This window comes from Callorhinus ursinus, unplaced genomic scaffold, assembly GCF_003265705.2.
Source record: "Callorhinus ursinus isolate GAN/ISIS: 27379988/994484 unplaced genomic scaffold, GSC_fseal_2.0 scaffold69, whole genome shotgun sequence".
Classification (NCBI taxonomy): Eukaryota; Metazoa; Chordata; class Mammalia; order Carnivora; family Otariidae; genus Callorhinus; species Callorhinus ursinus.
Genome location: NW_027397131.1, coordinates 2,847,201 through 2,874,214, shown reverse-complemented (window position 1 = coordinate 2,874,214; position 27,014 = coordinate 2,847,201). Strand labels below are relative to the sequence as shown.

The 27,014-nt window shown below is 33.4% G+C and overlaps 1 protein-coding gene across 2 annotated transcripts in view; it reads left to right on the top strand.

Annotated features, from left to right (window-relative positions):
• CABCOCO1 (ciliary associated calcium binding coiled-coil 1) overlaps window positions 1-27,014 on the top strand; it is a 119,654-nt gene that overhangs the window by 12,122 nt on the left and 80,518 nt on the right. For both annotated transcript variants that reach the window (XM_025850126.2, XM_025850127.2), the window contains 4 exons: window positions 985-1,088; window positions 5,945-6,114; window positions 20,907-21,051; window positions 25,168-25,240. In XM_025850126.2, coding sequence (XP_025705911.1) covers window positions 985-1,088; window positions 5,945-6,114; window positions 20,907-21,051; window positions 25,168-25,240 — 492 coding nt within the window. The remainder of the gene's footprint in view (window positions 1-984; window positions 1,089-5,944; window positions 6,115-20,906; window positions 21,052-25,167; window positions 25,241-27,014) is intronic.

Genomic DNA, 27,014 nt, shown 5'->3' with positions numbered 1-27,014 from the left:
ATCACCTCACACCTGTCAGAATGGGTAAAATCAAAACACAAGAAACAATAAGTGTTGGTGAGGATGTAGAGAAAAAGGAAAACTCATGTACTGTCTGTGGGAATGCAAACTGTGGAAAACAGTATGGAGGTTCCTCAAAAAATTAAAAACAGAATTACCCTATGATCCAGTAATAGCACTACTGGGTATTTACTTAAAAAATACAAACACACACACACACACACACAAAATACAAAAACACAAATTCAAAGGGATACATTCACCCCTATATTGCAGCATTATTTACAACAACCCAACTATGGAAGCAGCCCAAATGTCCATTGAGAGATGAATGGATAAAGAAGATGTAGGAGAATAATATATTACATATAATATGAATATGTGGGATATATAATAATACATATAATAAACTATACATAAATATTTTTCAGCCGTAAAAAGAATAAAATCTTGCCATTCACAACAACATGGATAGAGCAAGAGAATGTAATGTTAAGTGAAATAAATCAGTAGAGAAAGACAAATACCATATGATTTCACTTGTATGTGTAATTTAAGAAACAAAGCAAATGAACAAAGGCTAAAAAAGAGACAAACTAAGGAACAGACTCTTAACTACAGAGAATAAACTGATGGTTACTGGAGGGGAGTTGGCGGGGGGGGAGGATGGAGATTAAAGAGTACACTATCATGATGAAAAAAATAAAATACCAAAAATGAGTTTGTTAATTGAAAGCCATCACCCTGTTTTAAATATGCATAAAAGACAGTTTAACTAGACATTCAACTTTTGAGAGGTACCATTACTTGAAAACTGACGAGAAAAATGATTATCTACAAGACTGCTGTGTTTAAATTTTATTTCTGATAGCAACTAGAACACAGTAAACAAATTTTGATATCATTGGATTAATATGTAAAACATGATTGAAATAACTCATTCCAGTTATTGCTTTGTTTTTGTTTTTGTTTCTGTTTTGGTAGAGAGATGCTGAATTCCAGGAGCATGAAAAGATTCTGTCTCCGGATTTTCTTTCAGTTGCTCAAATCACTGAAATGCTAGCAGAGGACGTAGATGGAGTTCAACAGTAAGCACTTCAGTATTACAACCAAATATAGAACAGTTCTAGTTCTGCATCTATAAATGATCATGATATGCTATTACATAATTTAAACTTTTTTTCAAAAGAATTGTTATTATGTCATGCAAATATATACATATATATATCCAAATATATATAATATCCAGAGTCTGGAACACCAAAATTCTCAAACAACTGACTTTTTACACTGCTTGGCTGTCTTCTTTATGGGAGAAATGCATTTCAGACCAACATGCAAATGTTAACAGAGAATAAGGATTTATTGTTAAAAGCAGTCTTTAACATATGCTGTCTTCTACTTCTTTTCTCTTTCATTCATAAAACTCAATTATGCACAATAACCTTTAGGTCTTCTGTCTCATCATGACAAGAATAAGTTGTATTTTCTGTAATATTAAGAATTAATACATTTTAATATTTTGGAAACCCTGAGTATTAGCCATCCACCTGTGATTTTTATTGGATATGAAGCTATACTAAATACTCTGATTTCATGTATTTTGCCTAAAAATGTGAATGTAACTGAATTTATGGGAACAATTCTTATATGTGTACATCTCATTCTTAAAGCCATTGATTTCTACAGCAAATCATTTACTTAGTAGTCAGATATAACTAAAACACAAGTTCCTAACATGCGTTTTTAGTAATCAGTCATCTTAAAAGTTACCTTGCTCTAATACTATGAAGGCTGATTGACTATAATGTGTAGAGAGCCCACTCTACACATGATGTGATGTTCTGGACTGTAATGTCTCTTCTGCAGACCAGTCATCTGGATGTTAGGAGGGTATTGTGGACCATAATGGACAAATAGAAAATGACTCTGTCAGTGGCTATCATTTGCAAATCTTTCAAATATTGTGGAATAGAGGTGATTTACTACTGAGAAGGAAATATGACAGATGTACTGGCTGGAAGAGAAATCTGAGAAGGGAAGACATATTAAGAGCAGGCAAATGACACTGACAGGCCTTTTCCCAGGATGCTCTTCACCTTCAGGGCCTGCAAATCTTACTAGAAATCCTGGTGACCTGTGATTTGGCCATACTGCTTACCATCTATATCTTTATAAGTATTAGTCAATTAAAAATTTCACAGATTTTTAAACAAGTATATCATAGTAATTTTAGCATTTTTATAGAAATGAATGCCTATTGGAAATTCTGATTTTTTGTATCAGAATTATTAGTAAAATGCATTCATTGTATTAGTATCACTGATGATTTATGCTTTAAGTAAAATATTTTCCATTTCTAGATAATCCCAAATGTTGATCATTAAAGTGCAAAAAATAGGTATTTCATACTAGGCAAAATAATATGATGCAAATGAAAGATATTTAATATAGTTTACAATTTATTTGTATTAAATATCAAAGATGTTATATTAAATGCATTTAATATTAAATAAAAGGTATTGCAAACAAATATTTTATACTTGTTTATTTCTTACAACATCTTAAGTTGTACTGTGTACCATACCTTGTGTGACAATCTTTTTTTACCACTTACTGGCTCTCTTTGTTGTCAAATATTCAAATTCTAAAAGTATTTTTAATCTTTAAGAGGTAATGTCTAGGATAAAGGAAATAATACAGAGGGTGATACAGAAGTTAACAGTATAGAAACAACCAGGTTCAACGTAGGTTGACCTTTTAGATTGTCTCATTAATAGAATTCACCTGAAGTAATCTCAGATTTTAAGATATCAATTTTGGATAAATGACAGTGTTATGTCAGGAGCCATTTCTTTGCAAAGTAATTTTCTTGAAGTTCTTCATATGATTTTTGTAACAGTAATCCTGAAATATTTGCAATCAATCATTCACTTCCCATTTAAAATAGCATTATTATAAATGGGGATTATATACTTTTCAAAATGACAGAAATATAATTTAGGTATCCTGTCACCAAGTGACAGAAGTATGCCAAAATCATGCAAATCATGCAAAGTTATATATATATTTATAGTCTACAAAGTTATAAACCTATTTAAATACATTATAGGAAATCAGCACATTTCCCTATGTTTTAAAATTAAAAATTGCATTTCATGAAAACAGCCAACCAAATGAAACAATATAGTATCATTAAAACATATTTTTAGAGTACACTTCAAGTAAAGTTAAATGTCTGAGTACATTTCTCATGATCTCCTATTATCAATAATTCATGCTTTTAATGTAACCCCGATTTTTTACAGATACACCCAAATCCTTTTTGAAAAAAGGTTAAGGACTAAATTGAAAATAACTATTTAAACACAGAAATAACCCTGAGAGATCTTTTAATAACCTTTCATAACTGGGCCTCCATGAGCTGTTCAGCTCTTGCCTTAAGGCTTATTGCTGAATGTCATCATATTTAAAAAATAAGATGCACTCCAATTTCAAGAGCATGTAGGAATAATGTAATACCTTTACTGGAATTCTTGGTGAAACAAAATAGATAGTTACATCACCTATCACTATAGCACAACTTCCTAAATCCCTGTTAAGCATCTTTCTCTTTCCCTGTAGTCTCTAATGCCATCTCTCCTCTCCCATGTCCCATCTTCCCTTATCCCAGAGGAAAAACTTAAAGATTTGCCAGTAAAATGCATGGAAACTTTGCATTCAAATTGCAACAGCATCTTGCTCCAAATGCCTCCCTGCATAACCTCCTTTGGGGTGAAATATCTGAACAAAGAATAGAAGTGGTGAATATCCAGCCCTGCAATTCAAGTTGAAGGTTAAGATTCAAATGGTACTGAGGGAAGTGGTGGAGGGGGGATAGGGGAGAGCAAAGATAGAGGATGTCAAAGAAGTTTCACTAAAATACTCTTAGACAAATAGTTGGCTTCATTTACATATAATCAGACACTGAAAAAAATGAAAGAAAAGCAAAGAGCACATGCAAATATTTAAGTCAAGTATTTAATTTTTTAAAAGAACAGCATGGAGATGGCAGATGAAAAGTACAGTTAGAAGGAAGACTAACTATTGGGAACAGAATGTTCAGAGATAGATTAACTCCAGAGTTGATTGACCCAAGGCCTCAATAGTATCATCAAGAAATGATTATAATTTTAGAATTGATATTTCTTATAAGATGGCTGCCAGTAACAACCAAACCTACTTATTTACTCTTTTGTATTTTGATTCCACAGAAGAAAATAAGTCTTACCCTTAGTTAGGAATTAGAACAATTTAGTAGGGGAGTGCTCACCATAGACCAGTAGTTACTATAGAGAATACCATATACTGAATGCCATTATATGGCATTATGGGAAGAGGGAGAGATTATCATAATTGTTTTAGAGGAATCAGAACTCACTTTCAGGGTTGAGGTCTACCTTGACACCACTGTAGATGAGATGGATGTTAGAGAGTTAAATACAACATCAGCTTTATTTTTTCCCAAACTTGTTTAATCCTGCTATATTTATTATTCTGATTATAGAATCTATTTCAATATTATGAATAATAAGGATTTCCTTTTTTGAAAATGGCAGTATAAAGTTGTCACACACCCACACACAGTTCCTCAGAAACCACATATAAGCAACAAGGAAATACCAATAACATCTTTGTCCAAACAAGGAGAATCCTGTATGCTCAAACCACAAAATAGAGGATGACTGCCAGAAGCATTATAGATCAAGCAGAAGTGGAGGAGAAAGAACAAGAAAGATACACATAGTTGAAGATCTTAGAGTGAGTTAAAAAATATAAATTATTCTCCTGGGTGAGAAGAAAACCCTGAAGTGCCATTTCAAGAACTCTTGTTTGCAACAGCAGGGCCAGGATGTACAGGCTTGGAACAGATAATTCCCATATTTACAAGAAATAGATTGTTTATGTGATGGTAATAAGAACCTATCCTACTTTATTTTTCTTCCCCCCACTAATTGAAAAAAAAGAGTAAAAAACTAGAATAAATGACACAAACTTATTCTGTACAGAAAATAGTTTGTCACATGGCCAAGTCTGAGTACAAAACAAGGAATATGCATACAAAGCCATTTTAAGAAAAAAAAGTAATTAAAGAATGGGGGAAAAATACAGGAAAGAAAACACAACCAAATGAATATAGCCATGAGCAGATACTGTCAAACATTTATCATGAATTAAAAAAAAACTTATGAAGCAACCACAACAAGAGCATAAAACAGAGATATAAAAACTCAAGGAAGAGATAACAAGAAATAAAGGTGATAAAGCATGTAAAAAAGCAAAGAGTAGAAAAGATCTTACAGAGGTGAGCTCTGTAAGCAACCCAAGGGAGAATTAACACTGCTGAAAACACTAAGGGACCTAGAAGACAGTATTGAGAAAAGTATATAAAATGAAAAGGAAATGATTTGAAAAAAGTTTTGAAGGTTAATAGAAAATTATAGCTATAGACAAAATGCGTAAAACAGACATAATTTGAATTTTTCAAAAAAGAAAACAACAAATATTTAACAATATAGTTCCAGAATGTCATCAGAAACAAACTTGATTATAAACGGAAAAAAGATACTAAAGGAAGGAAGAAGAGGAGGAAGGTGAGGAGGAGAATTACAAGAGTAGAGGAAGTGGAGGCAGAAGACCAACAAGAATGCTCATGATTGCTCTCTTCATTTCTTCTTCCTCTTCCCTCTGTTTCCTTTTGAATGTCATTTGGACTTAGGATTTTGATATAACTTCCCCCTTTCTGTTTCCTTTTGAACGTCATTTTAGACTTAGGATTTTGATAATTTTAGATGTAGGGAATTACAGAATTTTCATTCAAGAAAAATATCTGCATTTTCAAAATTTAGAAAAGGAACTGTTCACTAATCTGATTTTAATGTCTGGATTTTTCTTTTTATTACAGAAAACTGAAAAAGTTTTTGAATTTCAAAAACCTTCACACCTGTTTAAAGGAAGCCATTCTACTGGATTATTATGTATCTGGATTTTTGTGGGCTAGAGGAATGCAATTTTCTGTTATTCAGTATTCAAAATTTATGACTTTACTAGATATGTTACTTCATAATCTTAGAAGTAAGTACATTATTTTTCTTTTTTTTAAGAAAAGAAAATTTAGTCCACTGTTTAAATTAATGTTCTAAAGCAAAAGTTCCTAATTTTATTGTAATTCCTTCAGTGAAAATTATGGGATTTTTTTCTGGATAGAGCAAAGATATATAGTCCACACCTTCATTAAGTTGTAAAATTTCAAACAGTATTTAACAGGCTAAAGTTCTCTTAATTAACTTGCCAAAGATATGTTAGCTTCATTTAAAAATCTTATCAATGCCATCCATCCCCAAAATGTCACATAGTTCACATTTATTTAGGTATTTTTTCATTGTTTGAACTGTTTTCATTTCATCTTACCTACTAGTATTACTGGGATTACTCAGAAATGACTAATGAGAGGAGGTACTTTTGTCGATATCTAAGCCCCATTAAATAGACATTGCACACATACACTTAGATTTTGTGACTTTTTTTCTTATATATAACATTGGAATGAGTTACTATAGGAAATTTGAAAATTCTTCCTTAGAGCACTTTTCATTGTGATAAATTTTGTTTCAGAATAAATACAATTGCTTCTTGGAAGAAAGAAATCTATCACTGATATATCGCCAGCTCTGTGTGCTAGGCACTGTTTTGTTCTAATCTTTAACATGCATTATTGAACCTCAGAGCAACTCCTGCATGGGAGGTATTATAACCACGGTCTCAGAGCTGAGAAAGGAGTCCAGAGGACAAGGTTGCAAGCTGGGAACCTACAGAACTAGAACCTGAATCTCAAAGTATATAATCAAAAGGCCAGAAGGGAAGGGGTTGAGGGGATTGGGTAACCGGGTGATGGGTATTAAGGAAGGCACGTGCTGTGGTGAACACTGGGTGTTATACACAACTAATGAATCGTTGAATACTACATCAAAAACTTATGATATACTATATGCTGGCTAACTGAACATAATAAAAAAAATAAAATTCCAACCCCCAAAATATTTTTTTAAAAATAATAATAATAAATAAAGCTCCATTAAAAAAAAGCCCATGAGCACTATAAACCCAAGGGTATTTGTGTCTCAATTGAAAGACGTGGATAAAGAAGATGTGGCATATATATATATATATATATATATATATATATATATATATATATACATATATACATGCATACACAATGGGATATTATGCAGCCATCAAAAGAAATGAAATCTTGCATTTGCAATGACGTGGCTGGAACTAGAGGGTATTATGCTAAGCAAAATAAGTCAATCAGAGAAAGATGATTATCATATGATCTCACTGATATGTGGAATTTAAGAAACAAGGCAAAGGATCATAGGGGAAGAGAGGAAAAAAATGAAACAAGATGAAACCAGAGAGGGAGACAAACCATAAGAGACTCTTAATCTCAGAAAACAAACTGAGGGTTGCTGGAGTGGTGTGGGGTGGGAGGGATGGGGTGGCCGGGTGATGGACATTGGGGAGGGTATGTGCTATGGTGAGCACTGTGAATTGTGTAAGACTGATGAATCATAGACCTGTACTCCTGAAACAAATAATACATTATATGTTAATAAAAATAAATTATTTTTAAAAATTAAAAAAAAGACATGCTTATGTCAGTGGAGAGCTTGCTCCTTCCTTCCTCCCTCTCTCTCCCTCCCTCCCTTCCTTCCTTCTTTCCTTTTTTTCCTTTCCTTACTTTTTTTAAACTTTTCTTTGCTTTTTGGTTGTTTGCTTGTTTTTACTTTCTTTTCTTCTTCTTTTAATGAGCAGGTAGAAGACCTTGCTCTCCCTAAAGAATTGACAACAGAATTGTCAAAATATGTGGGTGCCTATTTGTGGCCACAAAAAGCCTATTCTGTTCTGGTTGTCAGTTTCTAGCAGGAGAAATTTTAAGTGAACTAGCAAAACTAATAGAGAAGCCACTCATGCCTTATACACCCTTCCTACTCCTAGTCATTCTTACAAGGGAAGAATTGGTAGTTCTTGTATGTGAGGAGAAAAAAGCATTATTTTCCTTCTCTGCAAGTGGGAGAATCTTATCTTTGCTTATATGTAAGTATGTAGTGCCATGTTAAATAACTGGGGGCGCCTGGGTGGCTCAGTAGGTTAAACATCTGCCTTCAGCTCAGGTCATGATCCCAGTGTCCTGGGATTGAGCCCTACGTTGGGCTCCCTGCTCAGTGGGGAGTCTGCTTATCTCTCTCCCTCCCCTTTGCTCATGCTCTCTCTCTCTCACTCTCTCTTTCAAATAAATAAAATCTTTAAAAAACAAAGAGATAAATAACTGATAGAAGAAAAAATAATTAAACTTGATAATGAAACAAATTTGTTATGAAATTAACTGATCAGACAGACTTTGGTTGTTTTTTTTCCCCTAATGAACAAATGAACAAATATATTTCAACAACATTGCCAAAGTTACTTGGCAAGCAAGGAACCATGTAAATCTCAACTTGCGTGGAAAATAATAATAAATAGATGCCAATAATGAGATTAAATGGATATTGAGATTATATGTTAAAGACTTTGAAACAGGTATTACAAAAGTGCTTAAATGAACAATTGTGAACATCCTTGAAATAAATGTTAAAATAAAAAGAATCATGAAAAAAAATGGAAGGTATAAAGAAGAAACAAATGGAAATTTTAGAATAAAATTATACAATAACCAAAATTAAAATCTCATTAGATAGAAATAATAGCAAAATGGAGAGGAGACAAAGGAAAAAAATCAGTGAACTTGAATATAGAATGATAGCAATTATCCAATCTTGAACAATACAGAGAAAAAGATTGGCAAACAAATTAACAAAACCTCACTTTGGGGACTTGCGGGACAACCAAAGTTCTAATATACATATTGTTAGAGTCTCAGAAAGACAGGAGAAAGAGAAAAGAGAAAAGAGAAAGTGCTAAACAAACATTTGAAGAAATAATGGCTGAAAACTTCACAAATTTGGCAAAAGGCATAAATATATAAATTCAGGAGGCTGACTGGACTACAAAGAGACTAAACCAAAAGAAAAACACCATCAACCAACTGGGTCTAATTGACATTTACAGAACAGTCCACCCAAAACAGAAGAGGCACTGTTTTCAAGTGCACGTGGAATATTCATCAAGGTGGACCGTATTCTGGGTCATACAACAACCTTAAATTTAAAATAATTGAAATCATACAAATATATTCTCTGATCATAAAGGTATTGAACAAGAAATTAATAACAGAAATATATCAGGAAAATCTTCAAACACATATGAAATAACACAGTTCTAAATAGTATGTGGGTCATATATCTCAACAGATATTAGAAAAGATTTTTTTTTTTAAGATTTTATTTATTTGACAGAGAGAGAGACAGCGAGAGAGGGAACACAAGCAGGGGCAGAGGGAGAGGGAGAAGCAGGCTTCTCGCAGAGCAGGAAGCCTAATGCGGGGCTCGATCCCAGGACCCTGGGACCATGACCTGAGCTGAAGACAGATGCTTAACCACTGAGCCACCCAGGCGCCGGTAGAAGATTTTTAAGTGAAAATAAACATGTGAAAATTTATATGGTACAGCTGAATCAATGATAACAGGGAGGTTTCTATCATTAAATACATAGAAAAAAATCTAAAATTAATAATCTAAACTTAAACCTTAGGAAACCAGTTTTAAAAAAATAAGCAGAAATCAGGCAGAAAAGAAAGACATAATAAAGAACAGAAATCAATGAAACTGGAAAAAAAAACAATAGACAAAATCAACGAAACCAAAATCTGGATATTTGAAAACATCAATACAATTGATAAACATGAAGCAAAACTTGACTGAGGAAAAAAAAAGATACAAGGCACAGATTATCATTATCAGGTATAAAAAAAGGGGGGGATATCACTAGATACTCTGCAGACATTAACAGAATATTAGGAAAAAACTACTTATATACATAAATTAGAAAACAAAGAGGAAATGAACCAAATCCCCCAAAATCACAAACCAGCAAAACTTGTGCAAGATGAAATAGATAACATGATAGTCTTATAACTCTTTAAGTGATTGAATTATTCAACTTTAGGAAACAATCTCCAGGTCTAGAGAAGAATAGCAACAACAGCAAAAGGAGGAGGAGGAGGAGGGAGAGAAACTACAGACCAATATACCTCATGAACATAAACAAAAAATTTTTCAACACAGCATTATCAAAATGAATCAAGCAACATATAAAAAAATAGTACACATGACCAGTTAGGGCTTATCCCAGAAATTCAAAGCTGGTTCAATATTTGAAAATCTCATCAATGAAAATAATCTAAAGAAGAAAAGCCATATGATCATATAAATAGATGCAGAGAAAGCATTTGACTAAATATGACATCCATTCATTATTTTAGAAAAGAGTCAGAAAACTAAGAAAAGAAGTAATATTCCTCAATATCATAAAAGACATCTATGAAAAAACCTAAACCTATTGTTATACTGAGTGGTGAAAGACCAGATGGTTTCCCCATAAAATCAGGGTCAAGGCAAGAATGTCTACTCTTACCACTTCTACTCCTATTCAACACGACTGAAAGAAAGTCTTAGGAATAAGTGCAGTTGAGTAAAAAAAAAAATAAAGGGGAAGGAGGAAGTAAAACAGCCCCTGTTCTCAGATGAAAGGATTGTCTATATAAAAAATGAAACAGAATTTTAAAAAATCCTAGAACTAGTAAGTTAAGCAAGATTGCAAGAATAAGGTCAAAACACAGAAGTCAATTGTATTTCAATGTGCTAGCAATATACATTGTATTCCAAAATTTTAATAAATAGCATTATTTACAATAGCTCAAAAAATAAAGGAAATACTTAAGTATAAATGTAACAAAAATGTACAAGATCTGTATGCTAAAAACTACAAAATGATGACAAAAGAAATGAAAGAAAACCTAAATAAATGAAAAACATACTGTGTTGTTGGATTAGAAGTTTCCACATGGTAAAGATCTTAGTTCTTCCCAAATTGACCTGTAGATTTAACGCAATATCAATCTAAATCCTAGCAGGATTTTTTTTCTAGACATACTCAAGCTGATTTTTAAATTTATATGGAATGGCTAAGGAAATAGAATAGCTAAAACCACTTCAAAAAATAAGAATAAAGCTGCAAAAATCATACACCCAATTTTAAGACTTACTATGAAGTTATAAAGTCAATGTTGAATTAGTGAAGGGATAAAATATAGATCAGTGGGGATGCCTGGGTGGCTCAGATGGTTAAGCATCTGCCTTCGGCTCAGGTCCTGATCCCAGGGTCCTGGGATCGAGTTCTGCATCGGACTCCCTGCTCCGCGGGGACCCTGCTTCTCCCTCTGCCTCTCTCTGTCTGATCTTATGAATAAATAAATAAAATCTTTAAAAAAATAAAATAAACTATAGATCAATGGAACAGAAGACAGAATTCAGAAATATACTGATGCAAAAATGGTTATCTGATTTTTTTGATAAATACACAAAAGGAATTCAACAGAACAGTGTAGTCTTTTCAACAAATGTTGGAACAACTTCTATCTATATTGAAAAAATATATAGCTCAGCCTAAACCTTTTATTTGATACAATTAGCTCTAATTAGATCATAGATATAAAGTTAGAATGTAAAACTATAAATTTTTTAGAAGAAAACTGGGAGAAAATCTTCATGACCTGGAGTTTTACAAGAAGTTCTTAGACATGACCCCCAAAACATGCTGCATATAGGGAAAAAATGATAAAGTTCATAAAGTCATAAAACTTTTGTTTTATGAAAAGTCACTGTTAAAAGAATGAAGAGACAAGCTACAGACAGGGAAAAAAATATCTGTAAATCACATCTTTGACAAAAGACTTGTCTCTATAACATATAAAGAGCTCTCAAAACAATAAGAAAACAAACAATCCTGTTGAAAATAGGCAAAGCTATCAAAACCCATAACTCGTGTCAACCATGAGGAAAACATTAGACAAACCCAAATCGAGGAACATTGTACACACTCTCTGACTGGTGCCTCCCAAACTGACAAAGTTATCAAAAACAAGAAAAGATTGAGAAATGATCACTCTAGGGGAACTTAGGAGACAGGATTACTAAATATAACGTGGTATCCTAGATGGGATCCTTGAACAGAAAAAAAATATTAAGTAAAAATTGAGGAAATCTAATAATAATTTTAAAAATATATATTTATGTAGAAAAACAAAGGGATTTATTTTTTAAAGGTTTTATTTATTTATTTGACAGAGACAGCGAGAGAAGGAACACAAGCAGGAGGAGTGGGAGAGGGAGAAGCAGGCTTCCCGCGGAGCAGGGAGCCCGATGCGGGGCTCAATCCCAGGACCCTGGGATCATGACCTGAGCTGAAGGCAGACGCTTAACGACTGAGCCACCCAGGTGCCCCAAAACAAAGGGATTTAATGAAAGAAAAAATATATATGCTCTGACAAAAAAAAAAAAAAAAAAGAATAAACTTTAAAAGGAAATGTACAAGTCCTATATGAAAAAAACTTCAAAGCACATTTAAAGGTCACAAGGAAGTTTTCAAAACTGGAGAAAAACCAACATTCTTGGAAACACTCCACATCCTAAAGATGCTAAATCTCTCTAAGTTAATGTATAATATTAGTATTGCAGTAAAAATACCAACAGTTTTGTTGTTGTTGTTGTTGTTGATATTTTTGCCTAGAGGTGACTTACTGGCAAGGTGATTCTAACAAAAATATGGAAAATAAGCAAATACAAATTGTCTTTAAAAAGTGTAATAAGTTATAGCATATCTTGTTATTAGCAGTAGTAGTAGTGTTATAAAATCTCAAATATTTGAACACAGTGGTTAATGACTAAATAGACCAAAAGAACAGAATAGAAAGTTTAGAAATAGACCCAACCATTGGAATTCAGTATTTGATAAAATGACATCTCAAATCTATGATGAAAATATGTACTATTCAATAAATAATATTGTGTCCATCTAGAAAAAATAAAATTGGATCCAACCCTCTTTCTGTCCATAAACCAGAATACATTCCAAGTTGATCACTTGTTTATTTAAATGTAAAATAATTGGAACTATAAAAATGTTGTAGGAAAACATGGATTAATTTCTTACAACCTTGGATGGGGAAGACCTTTATAACTATGCCTCAAAATTCCAAAGCCATAAAGACAAAGATAATTAAAGTTGGTATATAAAAGTCCAAAGTCTACAAAGAAAAAATACCAAAAGAAAAATCAAAAGAAGAATAAGTTACTGGGGAAATTATTGCATCTCAGACACCAGCAAACTATTAAGTTCTATAATATAAAAAGAGCATGCAGAAGCAAGAAGAAAAAGACCAACAATGCAACAGAAGAGTAAGCCAAGGATATGACTAAATAAATACAAGAGATTCTTTTTTTTTTTTAAGATTTCATTTATTTATTTGAGAGAGAGAGAGAGAACACGCACGAAGGGAGAGGGGCACAGGGAGAGGGAGAATGAATCTGAAGCAGACTCCCCACTGAGTGCAGAGCCTGACACAGGGCTCAATCTGAAACTGAGAGTCCTGACACTGAGTCAGAAGCTTAACCGACTGAGCCACCCAGGTGCCCCATACAAGTGATTCTTAAATGAAAAGTTTAGCATTAAAGATAATAAGGAAAATGCTAATTAAAACTACACAGAAATGTCATTTGTTATATATCAAATTGACAAAACTGTAAAATTTTGGTAGCATTTTGTGCTCTCAAAGCTATAAGAAAATAGGTACTATCTGATATTTCTAATGGAAGTATATATTTAAAACCCCCTGTGAAGTTTAGGTTAGCAGCTATCTATCAAATTTACAAAGGTACTGTCCCCTTTGACCCAGTACTTCCATGTTTGGGAATTTATCCTATATATCCACTTACACACACATATATAAAGTTATCAGTTGCAGTAATGTTTGTAAAAGCAAAAAATTAGAAATATCACCTGGAGACATTAGCATGAACTCATGTTTAATTTAATGTAGATACAGATGTATAGTTCTATGTCAAGTTTACACACATATACTTCTTAGCTCTGTCCACAGAGAGGGCCTAGAAGCAATGACAGTATTAATGAGCATACCCAGGAACCAGGTCTTGGTTTATAATTTAGTTCTCAGATAAAAGGAACCAGGGCTCCTTAGAGGAATGGCTGATTGTAGACCTGGAGCAGGGAATACAGAAGATGAGCCTGGGGCATATTGTAGTGGCTAAGAGTAAGTGCTCAAAAAATCAAAATGATGGTGGTATGTCAATGGAATAGAGAAGCCAAATGAAAAGCTTCCAATGTCTAAAGTTGGAACAATTTGAACAAAATAACATAGTATATTGAATTATAGTCCAAAGTATAAAATTAACATCCACAAATCCATACTGATACAAATTAATGATTTGTATAAATAATCAACTGGGTAAAATACAAATCTCCCATACAGAATTCTTAATGATTTACGTAAATAATTCACCCTTAAGAAGTTAAAGCACAATTCTTCACCCCTTCAGTATGGACTACACAGTGACTTTCTTTCAAAGAGGACAGTATGGGAAGGGGGATAAACTGGAACTCTACAGTAGAGAACCCAAATAAATACTGTCTCAGGTGACTAAAGCTGGCAACATTAATGAAGAGCCATGTTGAATATCATATGCCCTTGATATAATGTGATAAGAATGGCACTGTGGTCTTCCTCCCCAAAATCATTAACCCCTGTCTAATCATGAGAAAAATATTAAACAAACCGAAATTGAAGGACTTACTACAAAATATCCAACCCGTACCTCTCAAAACTGTTGAGGCTTTCAAAACTAGGGCAAGTCTGAGAAGCCGTGAATCTAAGGAGACATGATGACTGAATGTAACATGGTATCCTGGATGGGATCTTGGGACAGAAAAAAAGACTTCAATAAAAAACTAAAAACTAAAAAAATCCAAAGAAAGTATGAACTTAGACAATAATAAAGTATCAATATTTGTTCATTAGTTGTGCCAAATGTACCACAGCAATGTTAGCAATATGGGAAACTGGGTTATATGGGAACTCTCTGTGATATTTCTGAAAATTTTCTGTCAAGCTAAAACTACTCTGACATTAAAAGTTTATCAACAGGGATTAACTCATCCCTAACATGGAATACTATGCAGCTGTAAAAAGAAAAGAGTGAGGACATTTTCTGGGTGTTGTATGGGGAATTGTATATTGTTATTGAGGTAAAGCAAGGTGTAGAATTGTGTGATTTTGTTTATGAAAGACAAACATGAGAATTTATGTTTTTGTTATATATACAAAGAAATACAGGGTGCCTGGGTGGCTCAGAATTTATGTTTTTGTTATATATACAAAGAAATACAGGGCACCTGGGTGGCTCAGTCATTAAGCATCTGCCTTCGGCTCAGGTCATGATGTCAGGGTCCTGGGATCGAGCCCCGCATCAGGCTCCCTGCTCAGCGGGGAGCCTGCTTCTCCCTCTCCCACTCCTCCTGCTTGTGTTCCCTCTCTCACTGTGTCTCTCTCTGTCAAATAAATAAATAAAATCTTTAAAAAAAGAAATACTAGGAAAACACAGGAAAAAAACTAATAAAAACTTTCCATAGGTATCTAAAATATATAAAGAACTCCTACTACTCAATAGAACAAAAATAAATAACCCAATATAAAAATAGGCAAAAGACTTGAATAGATATTTCTCCAAAGAAGATATTCAAAAGGCTAATAGGTTCATGAAAAGATCACTAGTCATTAAGGAAATGCAAATTCAAACCACAGTGAAATCTCACCCCATGCCTGTTAGAATGGCCATCAACAAAAACAAGAGATAACGAATGCTGGCACGGATGTGAACAAAAGGGAACCCTTGTGCACTGTTGGTGGGATTGTAAACTGGTACAAACACTATGGAAAACAATATGAAGTTTCCTCAAAAAACAAAAATAGAACAATGATATGATCTGGCAATCCCACTTCTGGGAGTATATCCAAAGGGAACTACAACACTAACTCAAAAAGATATCTGTACCCCCACGTTGGCATTATTTATAATAGCCAAGATATGGAAACAACCTAAGTGTCTATTGATGAATGAGTGAATAAAGAAGTTGTGGTGTTTATATAACAATGGAATATTATTCATCCATAAAAACCAAAGAAATCCTACCATTTGTGACAACATGGATGGAACTTGAAGGCATTATGATAAATGAAATAAGTCAGGGAGAGAAAGACAAATACTGTACAATCATACTTACATGTGGAATTTAAAACAAAAAACAAAGAAACAAAACACCAAACCTATAGAAAAGGAGATCAGACTTGTGGTTATCAGAGGTGGAAGGCGGTCAAGTTACAGACTTCCAGTTACAAGATAAGTACTAGGGATGTAATGAACATGATGACTACAGTTAACACCACTGTGTGATATATAGGAAGGTTGTTAAAAGAGTAAATCCTGAGTTCTTATCACAAGGAAAACATTTTTTTCTTTATCTTCTTTCCTTTCTTTTCTTTTTATTGTATCTATATGAGATGGACGTTAGCTAGACCCATTGCAGCAATCATTTCACAATAAATCATGCTGTGTGCCTTAAACTTACACAATGACATATGTCAATTATTTCTCAATAACACTGGGGAAAAATTTTCTGTAGGGAAGGGTGTGGGAACTAGGCATGTGTGCAACAAAGGTTGAGGAAGTCTTTTCACAATATATCTTCACATATGGTTTTTGAACCATGTGAATATATCACCTATGCAAAAATTAAATTGTAAAAAAGAAAATATGACATGAACAGTCCTATGCTTTGCAACCTTTTAGCTGAGTGTTCACAAACTAGAAACAGAATAAAGAGAAGTAAAACATTTTCATGAATCTCACATTCCAAATTTGACAAGATATTTCCATTTTAAATTGTTTCCATAACTTACAACTGACTTGAAAATATTTCTTTTGTGTTAAATTTTATATTGTTGATATCAGTTAAAAAATGAATTTTAAAAACTTGAGCGGGATCCATCCAGCTACTCATAAACTAGGAGAGAGTGAAAGTACATATGTAAAACCTAACCAGAAAAAAAAGCCAGGGATCTAGTTTCTCCTTTTGGCAGGAAAAAAAAAAAAATCCCCCTAAACCTTTAAACCTAACAAGGTTATAACTATCATCAGGAAAGAATATAATTTTAGCCAAGCATGCCAGAGAAGGAGGTAAAGTCTGTTTACACTTAAACTAAGAGGTGGTAGTGGCCTGAGCCCACAGTGAACATTCCCATCCAGCAACATTTAGAAAAAGCACTGAAGAATGTAGCTGGGGCTGTTAGCTGTAGCGTGGTTGCCCATTAATAAAATTCTAGTGAGGGAACTGCATTTTCTACTGATTCAGTTTCTGATCTGTTCCTTGTCTCAAACTTGTGCTACAAGGCATACTGCAGACAACCCACCTGGAATCAGAGTGGATCAAACTAAAAGATTATGCAACATGGAAAATATACATTTTGGGGAGCCTGCGTGGCACGGTCGGTTGAGCAACTGACTCTTGGTTTCCACTTAGGTCCTGATCTCAGTATCCTGAGATCAAGCCCCAGGTCGGGCTCTGCGCTCAGCATGGAGTCTGCTTGAAGATTCTCTCTCTGTCTCCCTCTGCTCCTCCCACTCCTGTTCTCTCTCTCTCTCAAATAAATAAATAAATCTTTAAACAAACAAACAAAAAACAGTATCGATCTTGGGGTCTAGTTTTTCCAGAGCCTAACCGAGGACAAGCTGTCAAGTATTAGACTGGGTGTTTGACCTCTGTCCAGGTCCATGGGCCTAGATTTATTCCCCTGTACATAACATGACTATTAGCAAATAACCATAGAATACCTTTTAGTTCTATGAAATTGACTGTTTTCCCCTAAATAGGAATGATAATAATAGGTAACATTTTGGTAGGATCGACTTGTGCCAGTCACAGTGCATTTGCTTTCCAAATTCTGTCTTGTTTAATTCACACACAACCTTGAAATAGTTCTATTATTCTCCCCATTTTAAAAATGAGAAAAATAAATGAGATTTAGAAAGATTAAATAACTTCTTAAAGTCACAAGCATCAGCCCCAGTGAGTGAGAACTCACCCTCCCTACTACTATATCAAATGTTGCCAGATTTAGGCTGATTCTAGAAAGCACTACACATACGTAATATACTAGTGTACATATCATTTCAGTTTCCCAAATATTTGGCATGCATGTCTTATTTAATCCTCACAACAGCACTATAATTTTGAAAATTGATCTTATTCTCATTTATAGATATAGAAAATGAAACTCAGATCACTTAGCTAGTCAGTAGCAATTATAAGGTACTATCTTAAGTCTTCCAACTAATTATGTCTAGCATGTTCTTTCATTACCCTAAATTTTCAAAGATAAATTTTATTTCTAACAGCCCTTACTATTTAAATGGTTTAATCTTTCATATTTTAATCACATCACTAAATGTGATTTTTAAAAGAGCAAATACTTCAGTTAGATAAGTGAAATGATAACTTTCTTATTTTTAAAGCCGTTATCTATAGAAAGACATGAGAATAGAAAAACAGTTTTAAAATGTCAATTATATTTCAACATAAGGAAATAGTCATATAAATGTATTTTTGTACTTGGTAAGTGTAATTACATCTAGAATTATAATCAATTATCTAAGAATTTCTTTTTTCTCTGCATCTCTAATTAATACCATTTTAGTAATAAAATGATTCAGATTTTTAATCCATTCATTTTTTAATTTTATTATGTTATGTTAATCACCATACATTACATCATTAGTTTTTGATGTAGTGTTCCATGATTCATTGTTTGCATATAACACCCAGTGCTCTATTCAATATGTGCCCTCCTTAATACCCATCACCAGGCTAACTCAACCTCCCACCCGCCTCCCCTCTAGAACCCTCAGGTTGTTTTTCAAGGTCCATCATCTCTCATGGTTCGTCTCCCCCTCCGATTCCCCCCCTTCATTTTTCCCTTCCTACTATCTTCTTTTTTTTTTAACATATAGTGTATTATTTATTTCAGAGGTACAGGTCTGTGATTCAACAGTCTTACACAATTCACAGCACTCACCATAGCACATACCCTCTCCAATGTCCATCAGCCAGCCACCCCATCCCTCCCACCCCATTTGATTTTGAATTGCTTTTATCCAACAGATATTTCATTTCTGAAATTATCCCAAGAATGTTTCAAAAGAAGTTTATCATAGGAAAAGAAATACACAATAATAATTGAGCTCCCCTTAGAATGATATAGGAAAGCCCAGTTATCCAGCAATAATTCATGTATCTGACATATATAAAAGACGATCTGGAGGGAAGCTATGAAAAAGGGACCAATTGCCCTCCATTAAACCAGTTTTTAATTGTTACATAGTTTGCTTCATTCTAATTCCTACAGATAGAAAAGAATCTAGAAGAAACAAATTGCAAATTAGTGCTTATAGTGTCTTCCTAAAATTTTTAATTGCTTTACTGTCATTTTATCAGTAATCTGGGGTCATAACACATCCCAGAGTGAAAGAGTAGCTGTGTAACTGGAAGCTCTGTCCAACAATCAGCTTATGTTCTCATAAATCCTGTGCATTACCCCCTCTTGCTGCCCTGAAAAATTCGCTCCATTAGCAAGAAGTGGAAAGTTTACTGATGGTTTCCTGGGAGAGATAGAGATTTGATTGGGACTGACTGGGCAGGTGGGGCTCACATGGAACAGCACAGTGCTCCCCAGAGCCTTCCTCCAGGCCCCAAGCTGACACCTCCTCCAAGAAGCTGGTGCAACCTCATCTTTGCTAGAGACTTTTAGCTCTCCACCTCCAGACTCTTCAGTTTTACCTCTACACTTGTCACCTGTCAGTGTGCGTGTGTGTGTGTGTGTGTGTGTGTGTGATGTAATATTTTGCCTGACACAAGTAAAAATGAGCATAATTAAATAGAAAAAGAAGATGGAAGTTCCTGTTTGTATTATAGATGCTATAAATGTTAAGTCTAAGGCTCTTGACATTTATCTACTTTTTTTTCAACTGGACATATGCCATGCAAGATACTTTTGCTTTTTTGTTTGTTTTTAGTTGCAAGAAAAGAGACCACAATCATTGACTTGTTTATTTTTGGTAATGGTGGCAAAGTGGTGTCAGCGTCACTCGGCGCTGTCATCTGGCTCTCATCACCACCACCACGCATACATTTGAGAAACAGCTTACATAAGTTATAAGTCTGTAGCTTGGAAAAGAAAAAAATATCTTGATGTTTTACATAAAAATACATATTTCTGGCATCTATTGAAAATCTTCAGTCCCAAATTCCCACATGTTAACAATCAGCCAAAGCCAAGTGTTGGTTGACTGTGTTCTTTTACATTTTCAGTTCTGAGTTCAACTCTCCTGTCTACAGTAACTGAATCTACCATGTAGGTCTTCCTCACCAGCTAATCCAAACAACTTTTGTGTCATTTCCATATATGCTCTTGTTCTAAGATCATTAAAAATTATATTTTCCATTTTAAAGTAATTTTTAGGTAGATTTTAAATTATCTTTGCATCTTAAAATGGAAACAAAATCTTTAGACAATTGTGTAGCATTACAGTAATTTACAATTGTTGGGTGTGTCAGCTGCTATTCTTTTACACAAAATGTAATTATTAACTTATTAAAAACATTGCTATTACCATTGTCCCCACAAATATTGAAAAAGTAAATATTTGCACATTAAGGACATCTTGGATTGTCCTTATGTTTGATAGATCCAACATCTATCAAAATAATGCTTAAGACTTCTCTGGATCTTATTTTAGCACTGCATATGTCCTTGGAAGACAGCATAAAATGGCTTGGAGAAGTTATGGCTGAAATAGGACCATCCCATTCACAGAAAAATGAGGAATGGAATGTCTTTAATATAAAACAAGCCAATGCTGTCATCGATTACTTAAAAATCAGGTATGGATTTTTTTTCAGTAGCATTTATGTTTTCATTTCATTATCTTTTACAAAATGTCTATTAAATAGAAATGAATTCAAATTTTAGGCATTTACAGAATTTATGCTGTAATTAACTCAGCCAATGAGATAATATTAAAATTTTTCATCCAATAAATAAAATTCAGGACATTGAGTTTTTGGCTAACCTTCCAGTCTTAAAAAAAGGTTTGTGTTTAATAAGTACAATTTCACCTAGAATTATAATAAATTATCCAAAAATTTCTTTTTTCTCTGAATCTGTAATTAATATCATTTTATTAACAACATTATTCTTTCAGATTAATCAGACTTGATTACAATAGACTATATATTTTAGTAGTTGGCCTTGAAATCAAAATTTTACATTTTAGAATAACATTCATTTCCTTTTAAAGATTTATTTTAAATGTTTTGTATTAGAAATTAAAGAGATTTATGTGCAAGCTTCCTCAAGTCTATTCTGTGCCCTGAAATATTTTGTAGTATTGATCAATTAAACTCATTAAGTTTTTCTTTATGCTTAGAAAATGATGGTGAATGGAGGGAAAGTATTTTTATTACAGTGATTCTTCATGGGTGAACTAAGAAATCTGTCTTTTTATATAATCTGTCACAAGGTCTGCATTAGGGCATGCATCTCTCCCAAGGAACATTTTTAGAATTAGCAAATATTTAAACAAGAGTTGGTAAAAATATTTTTTTGCCTAACTAAAAGCTTCTGGAGAATACCTTTTTTTCCTCCATTACTATATACTGCAGTGTTTTCCAATTTTAAGTTTTAAAATTCCAAAATAAAGGGTGCTGCATGATGTCCTAGACATTCTCATGATTTGCTTGGCAAGGATCCTGGCTGTAGTCTGGAAGCTTTTTAAATATTAACATGTTTAATTTGATAATGCTTATATACTGGTTTCTGGCATGAATTAATAGTATATGATATAATGTGTTTTTATATGATAGCACTTGATATAATTTGATTTCTTAATATAAAACATATACCTCCTAATGAGTGTCTCTCACTAAAAGCTACAGTACTCTTCATATCAACTAGAATGAAGCAAGGTCCTTGTGTGGGAGGAAGGAAGGGAGTGGAAATCCAGAATTAGAGAAACCATTCCCCAAGGTCTTTCTGCCCATCAGAATCACTGGGTGAGAGGAATTCTCTGCACATTTTTATAGCATCCTTCTTTCCCTCCTTTATCTATTTGAGACCACCAGGTCTCTCTTTGAAGAACACATTACATCTGAGCTCTAAGCCCTGGAGGTTTATAATGGGCACCAGGACTGATAGTTAACCATAACAGCTAAACCCATGCTGTTCATTTCTAAAAACAACAACAAAAAAGTAATATTTGAAAGATTACTAATCTCCCATGTAAAGTAAATAAGAACTATTTTTGATGCATTAAATCTTCATATTGTGATTTCAAAGATATTGTACATTTTAAATGCATCTGTTACAGAAAATAAAATATCAGCTAGTATGATATCTAGAATTGATACTGAAATTGTGTAAAGAAAAATGTCCTTTTCTACAATTCCTATTTAGAATGACTCATAAGTCCACAAATATAAATTTAATGGCAATTAAATCATAATATTTTTCATTTTAATGACTACAAAGAAGTTTTATAAATATGAAGCTAACTCAATTATTGAAAGTATAAGCATGTTTCAATTTAATCTGATATTAAATTTACTCAACCAGTGAAAGCCCTCATCAATTTAGGGAGAGTAGTTTTTAGAATATGACCTATAGCACATGAAACTTAACTGGCAATAAAATTAAAATTTTATTTGATACTGTTCATAGAATCTAAATTGTATATTCCATCATGTGTCTGTGATTTAAAAAAAACTAATATCAAAATTCCTCTCTAACATTGCTGTAAGTACTGACCAATCTACTCATGCAATATATACATTGATATATTTTATGTTGTATATACAAATATAAATGCTACTGCAGCTTTTCAGTATAAGACATCATTTAGATATATCTGGTCCACATAAGTTTCTGTCATTGTGTATTCTACCCCTTCCTTGGGAATTAGGTGAAGGTAATGTGCACAGGTATTTACTCAATATAAGAAAATCAAAACTGTCCCTCTTTGCACAACAGGGTATCTTACTTCCTGGAATGGAGCCCAGATGTCTTGACCCATTTTATTTCTCCCTTTGATTTAGAACTAAGACAAGTTGTTTGACAAAATAGTCTAGAGAATTGAGTCAGCTGGAAGTCTTCCTAGCAAAGGAGAAAGAGGAAATGTATTCCCATAGCAGAAGTGTCACTTTGTTCCCATAGGAAGTCATCTAATAGTTCTTTGGTCAAGTTAGAGAACCTCAGCCAATATGGGGACCAGAGTGAGGCAATGGAGGCAAATTGACTTGGCCCTGAAAAGTGCTTCCTCCTTAGGTGTCCCCCTCCCCTCATCTGTTTTACCCTAGTCCTGGCCTTGGCCGAACTTGCATCTTTGACCATTGCATCCAAGTCATGAATTTTATTTTCATTGTAAGAAGGGAATTTCCTTTTTGGCATGAGACAGTCTAATTCCTATATGTAATGAGGAGAATAAGGCTGAAAGATTATAAAATTGCAGGAAGGAAGATTTATGAATTAACTTCTTTGTGTAACATGAGATGGAAGGAAAATTTTACACGAATTCACTGAGAGGAAGCCAAGTTATTTCCAAATACTCTACAGTCTTTAATTTTTCTGCTCAAAATCAGTTATTGCCAGTGTAATATTTTTAACCTTAAAGCTTTCTCTAGGTAAGCAGTGTAAGGGAAGGAGAACTTGAATTTCTTTTGCTTCATTGAATCTTCAAACTTCACTAATCTTGATGTATTTTCTAGCCAATAAATCAAAGTAATGTCAAAAGCTAAGTTAGTTTTCTGAGAGTTGATAAGTAATTTGAATACATGAGGTTTTTCTTTTCAAAAACAAACAAAAAAAACAAAAAACATGACTGAGTCTGCATACCCATCACTTTTTAATGGATTGTGTTAGTAGTGAAATCAACTGCTGATATACCTCAGAGAGACCCATCTGCCTGAGGATTTCTTCACTGATTTCAAATGAATTGAAACTTTGATGCATTACAGCATTCCAGAGAAGCCATTATTATACATGCTCTGTAGCTACATTTTGCAAATGTTAATTTCTCAGTTATATTAAAATCAATTTTCTTAAATAGCAAAAGGCACCAGAGTGAAAGAGAAACCACTAAGACAATTTTTTTTGTTCTTGGGCATTTTGCTGTATTATGAGTCTATTAATTTTCCCAACCAGCAGGAAGAGAATTAGAAAAATTCAAGTATTATCACAAACAGGATATTAGAAATCAGCCCTTCAGTAAATTTTTAACTCTCAATAATACATTGCTGAGATCTTTAAACTTACTAGAAAAACTTGTTTTAAGACTCCTATCCTATAGCTCATCACAGTTTTTATACACTGACCACCTAGTCTTTGGGTAAAAACTGAAGAAATTATCTTTCTTAAATTAATTCCTCTCTTTAACATGTGATCAAATGTTCTACAAGAAAACCAGACAACTTCTAAATGGATTTCAGTTCATGTTGCATCATTTTCAGGTGTTATCAGAGATTAATTTAATCTTGAAACAGTTTGAGAACATGAGAAGTAATTGATAATGGAAGTAGATTATAGAATTCGGTGCCATTCATTCCAAGGGAAATTGACCCCAGTTTGAAGCAAAACATGAAAAATAATGTGAAATTTGGTGTTATTTAGGGGCAGTGCATTACACCCACTTTATTGTCAACCAAAACAAGTCAAGATGCAATCTAATTGCTCCCTTACCCCAAACCTATCCACTCATCACAGATTAATTTACCGATCTTATATTAGGTACTGTGTTATACTGTCAATGTCTCAAAAAAGTAAATCATTAGTTTCTCACCATTTCTGGACAATTCATTTGGAATAAAAGATGTAGCTAACTCTATATTAGTGTTTAATGTCTTTCGCTTGGTCACTATGAACAACTTTCCTTTAATAAATACTCTTACATATTTGTTTTCTTTCCTAAAATAAACTTATCAGAGTTGCACATTTATTTTGTATTTCAGCTTATTTCAACACTACAAGCTATATGAGTTTCTATTCTACTCTACCAGAGAAGAAATTGTGATAGGAACGGAGGTAAGTAATTTATCTAGATGGAACCAATTAAGCTGAATCACTTAATGCATGCTGATCAGCATCTGGATCTTTAACTGCTTAAAGCAACTTCTTGTCAAGATTATTCAAGTGTTATAACCAACTACTAGTTTGCAAAAAGAATAATTACATAAAGTGAGCTTTGGATTAAGAAAATAAGCTGTCTTTTGGCATTAAAAGCATTGTTAATCACATATACTTTATGTATTTATGGATTATTTGACAAAGCAAAATTGAATGGGTTATGTGTATGTCTTCATACAAAACTGGGAAAAGTGAGATAAATTAATTCAGTTAAATCTCTTCTAATTTCGCATTTTTTTCAGTCTACTCATTTTTTAAGGTCTAATTCAAATCCCACTTCCTCAGTGGAGCAAACCTTCCTTAATTCACAGCATCTCAAAGGAAGGGTTTAGACAAAGTCTTTAATCACATTCTGTTATTTTATTCTAGTTGATCTCTTTCTGGTGAATACTGGCTACTCTTACTATACCAATAAGCACATAACTATGTCCTGTGCTATATGGTTTTCTAATTATTTTTTGTGGATTAATATAGTCAACACAATTCAACTGTAATTTCCTTGAAGGCAAGGATGAGGTGCTGTTTTTCTACCAAAGCACAGAGTATACTGCACCATAGTGGCCCCTCAATTAATACTATGTGATTCAGGGACGTTGAATACAATAACATTTCTGCAAAAAATGATCTACCTGAAGGTACCTTGGAACAGCTTTACATATTAATTACATATTCATAATTGCTATAAATTAATCCTGGGTAAGAAAACATCTTAAGGAGGCTAAAGATGCCATAAAAAGTTCTCATGTTCTCGGCTACTGGAGGAGGCTATGTTGGCTAGAAGTATCAGACATAGGACTTGCCATGGTCACAAACAGTGAATGAGGGTATATTTATGTGAACTTTATAATTTTCTGATATTAAGCACCAGGTGGAATGTGCCAACTTTCTGTCTGCCAGAGTGTTGTTATTCTGGAGTTTATAAAATGCTTACTTCATAAAAATCTCAGTCACTGTTACTCATCCTCCATGTGGGTACTTGTTCTAATGCTGGCCTTTTAAGTGAATTGAAGGAAAACAAGGAGCCCTTTTTGCTTTTGACTTTCCTTAAATTTCTTCTTTGTGGTTGCCTCATACTATATTTTAAATTGGATGTCACTTGACAGTTTTACTGAAAACATTTCCACTGGAGAGTTACATCACGTAGTGCAACAGTGTTGCAATAAAGATCAGTATGGAATACAACCCTATCTCATCTATTCAGCAAAACTTTGGGAAAATGATAATGGCTTCAACAGCAGCATAAGCAGATATTTAGAATCAACAAGAAAAAATTTCATAAAGAACTCCCTTTTCCCTTTGTTAGTTGCACAATTGTGCCTTTCTTCTTTGTTGTAAGGATATATTTAGGTGACATTTATGCTTATGGAAAGATAAAATGGAGAAAGTAGACTGGGATTGGCGTCTTTATTTTCCTTTGTCTTTTGTATTTTCTCCAAGCTGACCAGAGCTATAAAAAAAAATCTTTAATGAAGCGATATTGGGTCTTCAAGAATTAGACCACTCATGGTATTTTAAAGGATTAACCAAAGCAGGTATTATATTACAATATTTAATGGCAGTGTAGAAGTATCTGATAACCCTTGGTGCAAATATGTTTTTTTTGTTATGTTAATCACCATACATTACATCATTAGTTTTTGATGTAGTGTTCCATGATTCATTGTTGTGCATA